Raw genomic sequence first — 16,059 nt, 5'->3', positions numbered from 1 at the left:
GTTGATATTAATTCCTTAAGGATTATAATTATACCTAAATATTCTATCCCCACTGTTATTGTCTGTTACATATATCTTTAGAATAATTTACTGTTGCTTCTCTGTTAGGAATAGTATACTGTTTACTGTTACTGGAAAACGGACAGCAGGGTTTTCATGACTTAAGATTTTTTTAAAAGACTGATCGAGTCGAATAAGGATAAATTTTCCGATGTCGTAATTTGAAAAGGACGAAAGGAAACAAGCGGAAACTTCAACAGTAATTAGTAAGATGAGAATTAGGAAATACCTTTTAATTAATTGAATTACTGACACTTAGAATTCGCTGAGACCATAGTTTCTGCAACAATCTGAATGTTTACAAAACAAGGCGACCAATGATGGGGGTCGGGAAGATATGAGTATAGCTCTTTCGCTGGGGTCGGGCCCGCTTGAGTTCGAGTAAGGGCGCGCCAGTTGGCCCCCAGCCAATCCCAGCTGTTCATCCTTCCTCGGGGCTGTTGGAGAAAAAGCTGCATTCACTCGCATCCATTTTCTAGCTGTCGTATGCAATACACTGACGCCATACCCCACTATCCACTAGACCCCATAGATCTTTTCATAGTTTCTCCCCGCCGCTCTGGGGCCCCTGAGAGGAATTTGATCTGGGTTAAAAAGTTTCGGGCTCCCTTCCCTTCTCCATTAGTCATCCTGTTTTTATTCACTACGGTTTGATACCATGAACTGTAAATCCAAAAAGGGTATGGGAGATGAGACAGTGGGTGGAATGGCGCACTTAGTTGATTTTCTGCATTTTCTGAGATCCTAGGAAATTCCCGGGCCTCCTTTTGAACTCCCGAGCCTGAGTATGATGTACTCCCTGAACCCACCCTCTAAGGCCCTGGCCGCTTCACACGCTTTGGCTCAGTTCACTAACAGTGCGTCGACCCCGGTATACCACATCCGCTCCAATACACTCTATCCCATGCACGCCTTTCATCCTCCTGCATGTTCAGGTCTCGATCACTTAAAATCTTTTTCACTCTATTCCCCATCCAACCTCCAATTTGGTGTCCCCTTTCTTGTATATATATTCTTCTTTCTTTCAAACTATTCGCCTTTTCCCGCATTAGCAAAGTAGCGTTAAGAACAGAGGACTGGGCCTCTGAGGGAATATCCTCACCTGGCCCCCTTCTCTGTTCCTTCTTTTGGAAACCTTTGGTGTTACTGCACTCCGATTGCATGAAATTACACCTCAAGAAAAAAAAAAGAAAATTCATCTTTTGCAAGGCTGAATCATTGGTAGTATAATCTCATCAAAGGAACTTGCGTCAGAATAATCTACATTTCCCTGCAACTCACAGTAGCGCAGCCTTGGTCTGTAAGGAACCTCACGAAAAGAGGTTGTGGAGAAATGCCAGAGCACTTAATATTATGTTCTGGGGAAAGCATCGATAATAATATCATAAATGTATATCGAAAACATCGATATAAAGATTATATATTTATATAAATGTATATCATATATACACATATATATGTTTAAAAAAATGAGGTATAAGTAGTGATTGACCGGATTGCAGCTGGTGGAGGCGAACGGCAGCTGAGGCCGGAGCGGCTGGCTGGCTACCAGAACGTAAACAACATACGTCATACGTTATCACCTTGGCTGATTGTGTGTCACTGTTGTGTGTCACCGTTGTGTGTTGGTGGTTTGTTCTCGTGTCCTGAATATAATATCACCACCATGGGTAAAGGGTTTAATAACTACATGTGCAAGAAATTCTTCCATCCAGCGTCTAGAGATAATTTAAAGCGGGTAAGTTGAACATGGGTGGTGAAGGGAACCATGATTACATTCTCATTGAAACCAGAATTGTGTTGTTGTTGACCACGGATTTACCCAGTTGTATTCTGGTAGGTCGTCTTGTTCACCAGTGGCATCCGATTGTCCAAATCTTCAACCAATATGTTCTTCAAGCAGTTATTATGATGCATATGCTAATATTTGCAGTTTGGTGGCAAGTTGTTTAGTAAAAGTTTTAATTATCAAGCTCGTAAAGTTGTCGTTTTGTATCACCACAATTATAACTATGGAATTTTATGATATTTTATTTTGCAATGATAGAATATAACTTGGTGTGTAAGCTACCAATGTAGGTGTGCATCTGTATTACCTTTAGAGTACTAGTGAAGGTTATTGTTTTGCAGTGCTAGTCAGCTATTGGTAAAATTTTAGTTTAGGGGCACCAGAGAGATAACCTGTTGATTAGAAAGAAATGCATATGATTAATCTTATAATAAATAAGAGTGATTTTGTTGAGGGGCTATGAATTGGAGCAATGTTTTGATTATATGAATAATAGATAAATGAAAGAGAATGGCTCTGATGATTAAGGAAAACGTAGAACTAAAGTAAGTGAAATACTCATAGCAAAATTATGAAAACTTCACGTAGCTTCGTTTGGGGTTGGGGAGTTACCTTAATTGTCACTGTTATGCTGCAGTCAGAATTAACCAATAAAATTATCTTTCCATAGTCAGTAGAAGATGCATTCAGTGGAGTTAACACTTACAGCAAGCACGTCAAACACAGTCAGTGAACAAACCTGCCAGAAACAATGTAAATGACACCATAACATTCACATATTTTTCAAATAACATCAAAGTTAACCAAATATCCTCTCTGAATGTAACTAAGTTGCAGATATATAGGAGTAAACTGGTTTTATGCGTGTAATCCACCCCATATACTTGCGAATGAAGTTAAAGACTATTCTAAGGTAGTGCACAGATATATAGATAGTTACATAGGTATTTTTATGCACACTTTTTAAACACAATTGGATTATCTGAAATTAAAGTAAGGTAATTTCTTCGGAAGTGTAGGAAAATTCTTAAAATATATATTCCTTTTTATAACAGGTTTGGATAGCTGAACAAAAGGCTGATGCAGAACGCAAGAAACAAGATGAACTGCGAATCCAGTATGAGAAAGAACAGGAGTTATACAATAACAAAGCCCTTCTGGCAAAGGGGGACAACAAAGAGAAATTGTCACTCAACTTTATGTATGAAGCTCCTGCTGGGGTCAAGAAAGAAAGAGAGAAGGAAGATGGAGAACCAGAATATAAGTTCGAATGGCAGCGTAAATTCAATGCACCAAGAGAAAGGTTGGTACATACTTTTTGTGTTTCACTTGCTGGTATTAGAGGATGAGGATTATCTTGTGTACGATAAGTACATAAGTAAGGCATTAGATTAATTGTGGATTTTAGTATTGTATTTTGTTTGAAATATATTTTCAGTCTTTGACTTTATGCAATCTCTGTATAGTATTTATATAATTTTTAAAGTTTCATCCTTCATTACACTTTGGTTTATATTTATTTATTTATATTTATTTTGCTTTGTCGCTGTCTCCCGCATTTGCGAGGTAGCGCAAGGAAACAGATGAAAGAAATGGCCCAACCCACCCCCATACACATGTATATACATACACGTCCACACACGCAAATATACATACCTATACATCTCAATGTACACATATATATACACACACAGACACATACCTGTATACCCATGCACACAATTCACACTGTCTGCCTTTATTCATTCCCATCGCCACCTCCCCACACATGGAATACCATCCCCCTCCCCCCCTCATGTGTGCGAGGTAGCGCTAGGAAAAGCTAACAAAGGCCCCATTCGTTCACACTCAGTCTCTAGCTGTCATGCAATAATGCCCGAAACCACAGCTCCCTTTCCACATCCAGGCCCCGCACAACTTTCCATGGTTTACCCCAGACGCTTCACATGCCCTGATTCAATCCACTGACAGCACGTCAACCCCGGTATACCACATCGATCCAATTCACTCTATTCCTTGCCCGCCTTTCACCCTCCTGCATGTTCAAGCCCCAGTCACTCAAAATCTTTTTCACTCCATCTTTCCACCTCCAATTTGGTCTCCCACTTCTCCTCGTTCCCTCCACCTCCGACACATATATCCTCTTGGTCAATCTTTCCTCACTCATTCTCTCCATGTGCCCAAACCATTTCAGAACACCCTCTTCTGCTCTCTTAACCACGCTCTTTTTATTTCCACACATCTCTCTTACCCTTACATTACTTACTCTATCAAACCACCTCACACCACACATTGTCCTCAAACATCTCATTTCCAGCACATCCACCTCCTGCGCACAACTCTATCCATAGCCCACGCCTCGCAACCATACAACATTGTTGGAACCACTATTCCTTCAAACATACCCATTTTTGCTTTCTGAGATAATGTTCTCGACTTCCACACATTCTTCAAGGCTCCCAGGATATTCGCCCCCTCCCCCACCCTATGATTCACTTCCGCTTCCATGGTTCCATCCGCTGCCAGATCCACTCCCAGATATCTAAAACACTTTACTTCCTCCAGTTTTTCTCCATTCAAACTTACCTCCCAATTAACTTGACCCTCAACCCTACTGTACCTAATAACCTTGCTCTTATTCACATTTACTCTTTACTTTCTTCTTTCACACACTTTACCAAACTCAGTCACCAGCTTCTGCAGTTTCTCACATGAATCAGCCACCAGTGCTGTATCATCAGCAAACAACACTTGACTCACTTCCCAAGCTCTCTCATCCCCAACAGACTTCATACTTGCCCCTCTTTCCAAAACTCTTGCATTCACCTCCCTAACAACCCCATCCTTAAACAAATTAAACAACCATGGAGACATCACACACCCCTGCCGCAAACCTACATTCACTGAGAACCAATCACTTTGGTGATAATGATGTTGAAGTTGATATCTCATATTTATGGTACCTATATTGCATGGATAGTTCTTGGTCAAGACATGATTAAGTAGCACCACAGCAATTTAGACCTGAAGTTGATTTTGAAGCTGTGTGTTTTTCATGTGGTCTAGAAATTAATCAGACAATACTCTTCTTTTATGTAGAAGGCTTCATTCATGGATGAAATTCCTCAAAAATGCTAGGGCCTCATTAACACATGAAAATAATGAAAGGGATAGGAAAGTAATGAAAGAAAAGGAAAAATTTACAAGTTTTTGAGGAAATAGAAAAACCTACCTTTTGAGACTGGGCATGTCACAGCTGTAAGGAGAGACATGAGAAGGTATAGAGTTCCAAAACAAACATAACAGTTGCCTACTCTTCATATGATGCACTATATTGTCAGCATGTTGCTAATAGCATAGCTCCACAAGTAGCCAATTCATAGGGTTAGAATCATAATGATATCTATCCCTTGGGATAAGGGAGAAAGAATACTTCCCATTCATTCCCTGCATGTCATAGAAGGTGACTAAAAGGGGAAGGAGTGGGGGGACTGGAAATCCTCCCATCTCGTCTTTATAATTTTCCAAAAGAAGGAGCAGAGAAGGGGGCCAAGTGAGGATAAATCTCACAAAATATTGGTTATTATTCTTAAACAACGATGCATCTTGGTAGAATTATACAAGATTAGCATCTTTAAACTTTTGACTAAATCATATTCCTCATTCATTACAAATACCAAAAAAGTGAGTATTAACTCATTGTAAACAAAAGATTAAACATATCTAACCATGTTTTGTGAGGATGTATACACTTCAAGGAGTGATTTGATGTGTATGAGTGAAAACCTGTACTCTGTGTTACTTTTGTAAGACTTCTGCATGATATTTTCACACCACTTTAATTAATTAGACTATTTACTGCCTTTCAGTTACTGCAAGGATGATGATACAATTCGTGATCAGCCATTTGGAATTGCAGTGCGAAATGTTAGATGTATAAAGTGCAAAGCTTGGGGTCACATCAATACTGACAAGGAATGCCCTCTATATGGACGTGTGTTAGAACCTACAGATAACTCTGGTAACATGGACCACAAAGAACTAGCTGCAGGAATGAGAGATGATGGTTTGCTCCTGAAAAACTTGCCTGCTATGTCTACTGGGATTTATGGACATGCACAGAACCCTCTTGCAAAGAATCAGGTAAGGATTTACATGAAGGACAGTAGAAGAGGGATGTATCAGTGGAAGAATTTCTGATTCAGGTGTGTTGCATGAGAAAGTAAGCTGTATTTTGGAATATGTATTGTCAGTGAATTGGGAGAAAGTGATATCAATAAGGTATTCTGTATTTTCAAAAAGTGACTTTGAAATTTCTTACAGAATCCTGTGAGCCTTTCAGGAATGTAGGGAAATATGATTTTGCCAAATTGTTTTGGATGTTAATGAAATGGAGATGTTAGGATGGAGTGAAAAAAGTTTTGAGTGCTCAGGGCCAAAACATGAAGGGAAGTGAAGGGCTTGCATGGGATGAAGTGAATTGGAATGATTTGGTATACATGGTTGAAGTACAGTAAACCTCGAAGTAACGTACCCTGATATAATGGATTTTGGATTTAATGTACCAGACAAACGATAATACAGTACATTAGTTAATGATGTTTTGAAAAATTATTTACCTCCATCTATAACATCTTTATATTCTCTTTAAAGTTTAGTGATACTCTATCACCCCAACTCTCATTTGCCCTCTTTTTCAACCCCTCCATCTTCCTCTTGATCTCCTGCTGCTTTCTCATACACATTTCCCAATCATTTGCACTGCTTCTTTGTAAGTTGCCCAAATGCCTCTCTTTCCTCTTTCACCAAAAGCCTTTCTTCTTCAACTACACTTCAACTAGGTTACATTTGATTTCACAGACTTTCAACATTAACGGATACCCCTTCCCCTCTATTAGTCTGTTAAATCTAGGGTTTACTTTTCTGCCTGTGGACTGAACAAGGGCATGTGGAGTGGTCAGAGGAAACCCTGAAAAGTTGTGTAGGGCCTGGGTTGTGGATAGAGGGCTGTGGTTTTGGTGCATTGGACATGATAACTAGAGAATGGATGTGAGCAAATATGGCCTTTCTTCATCTGTTTCTGGTACTACCTTGCTAATGCAGGAAACAACTAACAATTTTGAAAAAAGAATTTTTGAAAATTATTGAGGTGTTTTCATTGCTCCAAGATGAAGTGCAGAGCATTGCTACTAAAAGCAATGGTTTTTAAACTTCCCTGAACAGATAATGATCTTAGGAACTTAATTGGTCTTGCTTCTCGCCTGTGCTTGAGTTTAACCTCTCAGACATGACATTAGGTAGAAGTAGTTGGTAGGATCATTAGGCAGGAGCCTTCTGAAACACTGCAGTAGAGTTGCCCTCTGCTAGTGGCCTGTTAAGGGTGAGGCATATAGGCTAAGAAGCGACACTGGAGTTCACCAGTTATGGGGACTGTTTTGTCATAGCCACACCCTTAAGGGAGTTCCCAGAGGAAACGGGTGTCAGAGATTCCAATAGATAGATACAACAGTGACAAAGTCACCCTCTCATGCCACAAATTCACCCTATCATGCCACAAATTCACCCTCTCATGCCACTATATATTGAATTATTTATTCATGTATTCTTTTTTGCTATTGTTAAAACTAAATTAGGTAAGTCATGACATCATATGGATGCCACAAACACCTAGTAGGAGTTGCCATCTACCCATGTAAAGTCAAAGGACACAACCAAAGCAGTGACTTGTTCACCAGCTAATGCAGCCTTTGCCATCTACACAATAAATCATCAGTGTGCATTCTTGTTTTTCCATGTTTTGTCCTAATTATGTTTGTTATAATGTCAAAATAAGCTGTTAAGTTTTATAATGCTTGGAAATAGGTATACAGTGATAAGGTACCAGTGATAAGGCACAGTGTTATTGATGAATGCTCACAAGCTGGCGAAACGGGATGTGTAGCTCTAATTTGAAACTGACGCTTTAATTCATTTGCATTTTTTATTGTTTGGTCATTGTTATGAGACTGTGCTTTTTTTCATACATAATTGCCACTTATAATTTTTTTCTATGCCCTTTATAATTAGTTTATCATTATAAATGTATGGAGGAGGTTTATGCCATTCCGTAGGCATCAGTCCATCAAATCTTTATTTTAATTTTTCTTAATTTGATTGTTTCCTTGCTATAACACGTTATTTGTTGGAAAAATTAATGCCATATTTGGAAAATATATGATTTTGCTTCAATAAAGAAGTTGTAGATAAGGACCAGTTACCATTTTAACATTTTGTTAGAGAATTCATTCTTCTTGGAATGCAGCTGGAAATTGATTTTGCAGCCATAGGATTAAAGCGTATATATATATCATGAATACAAACCTTTTTTTTATTCTTTTATTATACTTAGTCACGTCTCCCGCGTTTGCGAGGTAGTGCAAGGAATCAGACGAAAGAATGGCTCAACCCATGCACATACACATGTATGTACATAAATGCCCACATATGCACACATGTGTACCTATACATTTAAACGTATACATACATATACATACACACATATACATATATACACATGTACACACTCATACTTGCTGTCCCCATCCATTCCCTTTGCCACCCCGCCACACATGAAACGGCACCCCCCTCCCCCTGTGCACGCGCGAGGTAGCGCCAGGAAGAGACAACAAAGGCCACATTCATTCACACTCACTCTCTAGCTGTCCACTCAGTCTCTAGCTGTCATGTGTAATGCACCAAAACCACAGCTCCCTTTCCACATCCAGGCCCCACAGAACTTTCCACGGTTTACCCCAGATGCTTCACATTTTCTAAACCTCTGTCTCCAATCACTGGCCTTCCCAAGTCATGTGGGAATTTGATCATTCTTTGATTACTTTATGTACAACTTATAATGGTTTTAGAGGTCAACCCCAGTTGCTCAGTTCTTTTACTTAGATTCCTAGTTTCTTCTTAGCTGAGTCAGGCTGTTTGGGACCACAGCTTGTTGGACTGCATAACCATTACATCATGCCTAGTCAAGTATACCTTGTAGGTACTTCCTCAAGTCTTCTTTTGACATCTCCACTGAGATATTGATATAGTGCTGCAGGTACTGTATAAAACAGTTTAGAACCCAGATGTGTACACCATTTTCTATCATTGTACTTCTTGCACCATTTGATTTCATTGGTAATATTTTAGTCTACCTTGCCCCTCATGCCAGGAGGGAACTATTTTCAAATGTGGATTGGAAACTCCACCTACTAGGATTTTCCGAGTGTAGATTATATTTCTCTTTTGTCTTTACTGTTGAGAGTGCAAACACAGTACCTTTAGCAGTATTCTGTTTGGAAGGATATAGGTACCTTGAAAGGAGTAATCACTGTCTAGGGAGATTACATATATCTTTAACCCTTAATTTAGGTTTGAAGATGATGTTGAATCACATCTACAAGTCTGTCCCTAACTTTAGTTTATAGCTTCCCTCTTTTGGCAGATCATGTTAGATTTTGATTAGACCTTGTTGGATTACTTATTTCATCAGTTATCAGCTTAGTTATTTGATTATTTATAGTTACTCCAGGACCCATTTCTGTGAAAGAATTCCTGATATTACCCAGACCTTTCTAAAGGTGCTTGCAGGCCAAGGGTGCACTACCTCCAGTAGCAGGGAATTGTAGACTCCTTTAGAGTTAGAAGTTCTTTGATGAGACTGTATTCCCAATGATACAGCCTTTCTAAAGGTGGCTCTTCACTTGTGATGTAACCTCAAACAGGCAGAGACCAGTAGCACTGTCAGCTTAGTGTGAATTGCTTTATGTTGCTCAGTCATGTTCATACCCTTATGCATATCCTCAACTTTAAATCTAATCTCTATTTTTGCTCTGTCACTGAAATGGTAGAAAGTGAACATGAAGTGATTTGGAGTCATCTCAAGACTGCATGATTAATTTTAGAGGCTACTTTAGTTATGCTGAAAATAAAGAACAGCATGGCTGAATGAGGATACAAGAAAGCTGGTTAATGATGAAAGCTGGGATATGATGAAGCTTAACTATCATAATAATGGTGCATAGAAGATGAAAAGCATAGAATATGATGCCCAGAGTAAAGAATAAAAAGGTTGTTGCATCTGAATAAAGGAAAAGCTTCATAGGATTTTGGGAAAAGGAGGACTAAATATTCAAGGACAAATAATAAGCTATTTTGGAGGGATAAGGAATTGCAAGAAAGGAAGTCTGTGCATAAAGAATGTGAAATAGTGGCTGAGAGGATGAAGTTTATCAGAGGTGCAGGATGGGAGAGACTGATTGAAGGAACTAATGGTTAGTGACAATATGAGTAATGTGGATTATGGTTAGTGGGATTTGAAATCAGGGGTGGGAAATGTGTGGAAAAGAAGTAAGTACAAAGAAGTTAGTAAGAGAGAGCAGTAATGCAGTTGCTAAATGAAAAAGCAGGTATGCATGAGGAAATGAGTTGCATGAAAATTGTAGGAAAAAAGCTATCGAATTAATGTAGAAGTTGTGTAGGGTGATGTGCAAAAATAATTACATGCCATGAAAATGAATGAAGGTCGTGGTATTTCCACTTTGATAAAGTAATCAGAACAGTAATGGTCAGATGATTTATGAAGGAAAGAATTTCATTTGCTTAGGTCCTTAGATACATATCAGGTCTTTTGTAGATCATATCAAAATGATTCTGAACCTCATGTAGCTGAGGAGCAGGAAAAGTGTTGAAAGTGAAATGGGTATGCACATCACCCTTTTGTATTTGTTGGAGAAAGTGCCAGAGTACTCTAAGAAAGGGAGTATGTCATTTATGGAATAAGAAGTGTGCAAATGCAAAAGAACTGTTAGATGTTTTGTCATCCTGTGGAATACCTTTTTTGTACCAAACAGTGGTTTTAGAGGTCTTCTTTCCTTACAGCTCTGTTGGGCTGTTGGAGGCAATGGCCCATAGACATACTTAAATGATTTGTCCTTCTGTGATATACCTTTTCTGTACCAAACAATGGTTTCAGAGGTCTTCTCTCCATACAGCTGTGCTGGGCTGTTGGAGGCTATGGCCTATAAACCTACTTAACCACAACATCCTGCTTGGTCTGGTACACTTTATATGTGGAGTACTCTTAAATTTTATTGAGAGTTTTGAATATGAGTACACTATGCAAGTAGCCGTCATTACCTGGCATTGTGGGATGCAGAAAAACCTCTCAGGTCTCATTTGACTATGCTGCCAATTATTGGAAGTTCTTGGATTAGCAATATTACCCCTTTCTGGAACCTTTCTAATTTTTCTTCTAACTTTTTGTTGAGCACCTTCGAGCTAGTACCTCTTAATGTCACACTGTTCCCAGAGACCCAACTGTTTGTTAATGTATTAAGTATTACACAACTGTAGTTCCTAAAAAAAACCATGTAAGGTTGTAGTTAATTCTGCCATTTATATTTCAGCGGTTGTTGTCAAGTGATGAAGAAAGTATGGATGAATATACCCTCTTACGGTCTCTGACAACTAAGGAAAAAAAGAAGCTTCTACGAAAACTTGAAAAATTAGGAAAGAAAAAAAATAAGAAGTCTAAAAAGACTAAGAAGAAGAAAATCTCTGAATCATCATCCACGGATCATTCATCTGATTCTGAATCGGAAAAAGTGAAAAAGAGAAAAAAGAAGAAGAAGGATATCAAGAAAAAGAGGAAGAGGAAGAGTAGCGCAAGCAGTTCTGAATCAGAATCTGAATCAGAAAGAGAAAAGAAAAAGAGAAAGAAGAAACATTCAACTGAAGAGAAGCCTGATACCCAGGCCCTTTTGAGAGAAATAACAAAGGGACTGAAAGTAGACTTTATTGGGTGTGATAACCCATTTAGTGTCTCTAGTGATGTAAAAGTTAAGCAAGAAAGATTTCCAGATGAAGATTTTGCAAAGCGTGGAGGACATGAAAGAAAACATGACAAGGAAGGAAGAGAGTACATGCAGCAACAAGAGAGAAGAAATGAAGACTCTGTTTATCATAGTAATCAAGAGAACAGAGTGAAAAGTGAAAGCCAAGATCGGAGTTCAGAAAATTCGGGGAGAAGAGAAAGAGCATGGGATTTCTGGAGTAGAACCCATGGCAAAGATGATAGAGAAAGCAGGAGAAATAAAGAGAGAGATGCAGGTGAAAAGAGATTAAGCCCAGATCATGTAAAAAAGAAAAACAGTAGAGATAATAATGACATAAGAGATAGAGAATATAAGCATGGCAGAGATAATAGACACAGAAGTAGAGACAGAGACAGAGGCAGGGATAAAAGATAGAGAAGAAAGGTTAGGAATAACAATGGTGCAGGTAAAGAAGAGAGAAGGGTATGGATAAAATCAAAGACAAGAATAAAGATGGCAAAGACAAACATGAGATGAAGTGAAAAAACATAAAAGTTAAAAAAAGGTAGAGAATATTAAGAATTCTAGGATGTAGAACCACTGGATTTAGAATTGGGATGGATTTTGTAAACTACAGATAGTTATCCCTTTTTGATGTTCAAGGAGGTAGGGGAAAAAAATTAATATACCTAACATGTTACATTGTTCTGCAGTATACTTTAAAGCTGGCCAAAATTTTCCTTTGCATTATTGATTTTTTTTTTTTTTTTTTTTTTTTTTTTTCCGCTGTCTCCCGCGTTTGCGAGGTAGCGCAAGGAAACAGACGAAAGAAATGGCCCAACCCACCCCCATACACATGTATATACATACGTCCACACACGCAAATATACATACCTACACAGCTTTCCATGGTTTACCCCAGACGCTTCACATGCCCTGATTCAATCCACTGGCAGCATGTCAACCCCAGTATACCACATCGCTTCAATTCACTCTATTCCTTGCCCTCCTTTCACCCTCCTGCATGTTCAGGCCCCGATCACACAAAATCTTTTTCACTCCATCTTTCCACCTCCAATTTGGTCTCCCACTTCTCCTCGTTCCCTCCACCTCCAACACATATATCCTCTTGGTCAATCTTTCCTCACTCATCCTCTCCATGTGCCCAAACCATTTCAAGGCACCCTCTTTAGCTCTCTCAACCATGCTCTTTTCATTTCCACATATCTCTCTTACCCTTACATTACTTACTCGATGAAACCACCTCACACCACACATTGTCATCAAAAACATGTTATTGATGTAAAATGATAATTGACATATTATTTCCATACACTGAAGTCTTATTGTAATATGTTAATTGAAATACTATTTCTATACACTAAAGTCTTGATGTAATATGAAAATTGAAATATTATTTCCGTACACTGAAGTCTTAATCTCAGTACATACTTTCCTTTCAATGTATTTAGGCATTTCCATGGTAACTGACTGACAGTGGGGTATCTGACACTAATTAGACAGTAATTAAATCTTCATAGATATATTTACAAATTGACATTTTCTACCACAATTTCAAGGCTAAGTTCTGGGTTGTGGTATGGGTTGGGGATATTCCTTCACAGACCATATCATATTCAGTTGCCCTCTAGGAATGGGAGACAGGTATTACATGGACTGTGTAGATGTTGATGCCATTTCTGTGTACATATTTATGACGTTCTTATTGATGTTACTCTTAAGAGTTCATGTACAATATTATAGTTCTTATTACATAATAAAGCAAAATAAAAATTCCATCAGTATACAAGGTAGAAAAAATTTTTATAACAGAAGTAGAAAAAGTCAGTAACAGAAGCTTAGCAAAGTTAATCATCCATAACACTGATGGCACAAGTTATCAATGTACTTTACATGGCTCTAAGTACTTTTATGTTGTGTTTTTCTCAATTTTAAGAATAGGAATACTTTACCCAACTCAAAAACAAAGGAGTTCATACGGGAGTGGATACAAATTCTATTAAACAGAGGTTAAAGGGTTAAGGACTGTAGCATTACTTGAAGCATTTTTCGTAGGATATAATAAAAGAATACTGATGATTACTTCTTTTTCTTGTGGATTAGGTGAATGTAAACATATTAGCATCCAATTGTAAGTGCTGTTACAATACGTGGGTTCCATGTTTAACATTATCCAACACACCATAGTTCATTTTAAAGCATTGAATTGAGATATTAGATAACTGATTAAGTGTAGATAGTACCTGAACTATTTGATGTAATTGCTTAACATGTACAGATTAAGTATACCAGCAAAACAGAGAACGTTCTTTTTTGTTTGTATATTTAATCATTTAACCTGCAGTTGAAAATTATGAATTAGTAAAAAGCATCAACATGATAGATCTTATAGAATACATATATTGTTTACATATAGAAAGGCAACAGGAATAGAAACACATACTTAAATTATAAAGGTACAATTCTGTTAAGTATTCTGCAAGGGTATGGGAGAGGAGAAACCTTGTGGAGAATTCTACAAATGTGTGGGATGACTGGAAAGTTACTGAATGCACTGAAGAGTTTTAACATGATAATTGAGGCTTATATGTAAGAGGGTGAGATGTTCGTAGTGAAGGTGGCATCTGTGTCAAGGATGCATAGTTTCACCATGGTTGGTTAATCTCTATAAGGGACAGGGTCATGAGAAAAGTGAATTTGAGGGTCTTAAAATGAGAAGTGGGTCTATGGTATGTTAAGGGTAGGGAGTCATGGGAGATGAATCAGTTGCTGTCTGCAAATGACATAGGTGGCAGACTCCCTAGAGAAACTCAAACAGCTGGTGACAGTTGGGGATTGGGTGTTAAAGGAGAAAGTTGAGAACTGGGGTTAGGTAATGAAGGCTAAGAAGTGGCACTAGAGTTCACCAGTTATGGACTTATGGAGACATTTGCTATGGCTACCCCCCTTGAGGGAGTTCCCTAAGGGAACAGGTGTCAAATATATATAGATAGATAATACTATGCAAGTGTCATGCTGCGCCATGCTATTTGTGGCTGAGCCTGGCAGTCCATCATATCTAGGGAGAGGCAGGAAAAGGATCATAACCATGCTTTGTTGCTAGTACTGGCTTCGAGGGAGTTTTTGTGTGGCATGGGTAGTTGGCTGCTTTGTAGGAGTATGAAGGTGTGAGTCATCAATGGTGACATATTGCCATCATATTAATACCTTATGATTTTGTACATCAATTCTTTGTACTTTTTTGGAATACTGGTAAACATGTTGATTTTGAGGTATATCATGATTATTTTTAACCCCCAAATTAAACAAACTCGATCATGGAACACTATTTTTATAATGGCAATCCGTACAAGTGGAAGTTTGCTTGATGTCATGTCATTTAACATAAATTTCGTGGGAAAGTACATACTAAGATATAAAAGGTATGTTTTAATGAAAATGGCAGGAGACCAAGAGGAAGTACCAAGGGTTGAAAAAGAGGACAAATGAGAGTTGGGGTGAGAGAGTATCATTATACTTTAGGGAAAATGAAAAGATGTTTTGGAAGGAGGTAAATAACATGCATAAGACAAGAACAAGTGGGAACATTGGTGAAGGAGGCAAGGGGTGAAATGATAACAGGTAGTGATGAAGTGAGAAGGAGAAGGAGTGAGTATTTTGAAGGTTTGTTGAATGTGTTTGATGATAGAGAGGTAGACGTAGGGTGTTTTGGTCAGGATGGTGTGCAAAGTGAGAGGGTCAGGGAGAATGGTTTGGTTAAGAGAAAAGTGGTAGTGAAAGCTTTGTGGAAGATGAAATCCAGCAAGGCAATGGGTTTAGATGGTATTGCAGTTGAATTTATTAAGAAAGGGGGTGACTGTGTTGTTGTTTGGTTGGAAAGGATATTCAATGTATGTATGGATTGTGGTGAAGTGCCTGAGGATTGGTGAAATGCATGAATAGTGCAATTGTACAAAAGCAAAGTGGATAAAGGTGAGTTTTCAAACTACAGAGGCATAAGTTTGTTGAATATTCCAGGGAAATTGTATGGGAGGGTATTGATTAAGAGGGTAAAGGCATATGTAGAGCATGAGGTAGCGATGCTGTTTTCTGTGGGGCGGAGTAGCACCAGAAACAGATGAAGGCAAGCAAGTGCAAATATTTATATGTGTATACGTCTGTGTATGTGTATGTATGTATATGTGTATATGTTGATATGCATATGTGCATATATGGGCGTTTATGTATATATATGTGTATATGAGTGCATGGGCTGTTCTTCGTTTATTTCGTGTTGCTACCTCGCTGATGCGGGAAATGGCGATCAAGTATAAAAAAAAATGATAACATACTAAGGTAAGT

The 16,059-nt window shown here is 38.3% G+C and overlaps 1 protein-coding gene across 1 annotated transcript; it reads left to right on the top strand.

Moving 5' to 3' along the window:
- Positions 1–1,594: 1,594 nt before the first annotated feature.
- Positions 1,595–14,993, top strand: LOC139761707 (uncharacterized). The gene is made up of 4 exons (XM_071686073.1): positions 1,595–1,798; positions 2,905–3,152; positions 5,719–5,992; positions 11,290–14,993. The coding sequence occupies exons 1-4, from the start codon at positions 1,727–1,729 to the stop codon at positions 12,130–12,132; spliced, it is 1,437 nt and encodes a 478-aa protein (XP_071542174.1). The 5' UTR covers positions 1,595–1,726; the 3' UTR covers positions 12,133–14,993.
- The last annotated feature ends 1,066 nt before the right edge of the window (positions 14,994–16,059 follow it).

This window comes from Panulirus ornatus, chromosome 41 (genome assembly GCF_036320965.1).
Source record: "Panulirus ornatus isolate Po-2019 chromosome 41, ASM3632096v1, whole genome shotgun sequence".
NCBI lineage: Eukaryota > Metazoa > Arthropoda > Malacostraca > Decapoda > Palinuridae > Panulirus > Panulirus ornatus.
This window is presented reverse-complemented; position numbering and strand designations above follow the sequence as displayed.